The sequence below is a fragment of the Hemiscyllium ocellatum genome, chromosome 16 (assembly GCF_020745735.1).
Source record: "Hemiscyllium ocellatum isolate sHemOce1 chromosome 16, sHemOce1.pat.X.cur, whole genome shotgun sequence".
In the NCBI taxonomy this organism is placed as follows: Eukaryota; Metazoa; Chordata; class Chondrichthyes; order Orectolobiformes; family Hemiscylliidae; genus Hemiscyllium; species Hemiscyllium ocellatum.
In genome coordinates this window covers 75,858,596-75,860,316 of record NC_083416.1, presented here as the reverse complement: position 1 = coordinate 75,860,316, position 1,721 = coordinate 75,858,596, and the positions used below count along the sequence as shown (strand labels likewise).

The 1,721-nt window shown below is 44.0% G+C and overlaps 1 protein-coding gene across 1 annotated transcript; it reads right to left on the bottom strand.

Moving 5' to 3' along the window:
• Positions 1-236: 236 nt before the first annotated feature.
• Positions 237-1,178, bottom strand: LOC132823094 (salivary gland SP38-40.B protein-like). Its single transcript, XM_060836633.1, has one exon. The coding sequence runs from the start codon at positions 1,176-1,178 to the stop codon at positions 237-239; it is 942 nt and encodes a 313-aa protein (XP_060692616.1).
• Between the last annotated feature and the right edge of the window lie 543 nt (positions 1,179-1,721).

Genomic DNA, 1,721 nt, shown 5'->3' with positions numbered 1-1,721 from the left:
GATCTATATCATGTCCCTAACTCTCTGAGAAGATGACACCAAGAATAGATCAATTTGATCTGGTCACCTTTGTGATTTTTACATCCTCCAAAATTAGCCTTCTTCAGGTAAAACCAGAAAACAACAATCAGTATTGTCATATCTTTATTCTGTCACCAGCAAATCATCAACATTTTAAAGGAATTGTCGCCAGCAGATGCTCCACACTGATCATACGTCACGAAAGGAAGAGGCACTCAGATCTTTGACCCCATTTTCATGGGGCAAACTCCATCTGTTTGCCTCACGGATTTGGGTCTGGGTTTAGGTTTGCGTCTCGGACAAGTCTTGGGCTTTGGTTCTGGTTCCAGCTCAAGTTTGCAAACTTTTGGGGAGGACCTGGTCTTGGGTGGTAACATGCTCCTGGCCCCTGAACTCTGGCGGACGTTTGCACGTGATCTCGCTTTCGCCCGAGCTGCACGCTTCATCGGGCAGACCTTGGGTTTGTCTTGAGGCCTCTTGGTGTAAACCACTTCCTCTGAATACTCACTTTCATCATCAAATGAAAGAGTAGGCATGGAGTATCTGTTCCTCCATTGGGATGTCAACAGCTCCTCATCATATTCATAGTCGCTTGATTCCAAATCATAAGCACTTATTGGTTTTGGAAGTTTCTTTGGACATGTTTTCATCTCCAGTTCTTCAAGCTCTTCCTCTGCCTCCTCCTGCTCTTCCTCCTCCTCCTCCTTCTTCTCCTTTTCCTTTCCCTCTGTCTCTTCCTCCTCCTCTTCCATCAGTAGAAGGCCAGCGGTACTTTCAGTCAACATGTCCATCACCAATTCCAACTTCAGCTGCAGGATATTGTTCTGGTCTTGGAGCACTCGGTTCTTTTCTCTGACATTCTTCAGCAGGTCGGGCTGGCTGGATGTAAAGATACCATTACAGGACTGAGCTGTCCATCTTCCTTTCTTAAATGTCAATTTCTGCCCAATGATTTGGAAAGCGGGAGGCTCATGTTCTATACCCATCTCAGCAATCCTCCGGTCATAATCCAATAAGTAAAACGAAGTAACAGGAGCATGGCGGCGTGGTCGAGACTTCCTGGGGTTAAATTTAGATCTACAGGGTAGCCAAAGGTGGTCAATGAAGGTCTGAATACCATTAAAGCACTGCTTAATGTTGGTGGCTAGCAGTTCCATTCAGTAGCACTAGAAACAATTGTCAAATTGAAATATTTACTCATAAAGAGGCAACGTTTTCATGAAAGGCCACAGTTTCTCATCACTGCAAATTCTTTGCAGCACTATATCAGTATAGACAGGTTCATATGGCCACCTCAGATGGGAGTACCAGTGCAACTGTTCAACTATAAAGTGTACTTCAGCAGAATCAATACTGTCCTCATTCACACACTCACTCACAGATACACAAACAGACATAAACACATAATCATAGGTACACACATACACATTCGCTGACACGCACAGGTTCACAGGTACACACATACACACACAGATAGACAAACAGATACACATGCATGTTCACAGATACACACCTGCACATTTACTGATACATACACATTCACAGAAATACACAGGTACACTTAAGGATACACACTCACGTACACACAGACACACATGCATGTTCACAGGTACACACAGACACACACAGATACACATGTTCACAGATACACACACATACACAACAGATACACACGTACACCGATACACACTCGCAAATAC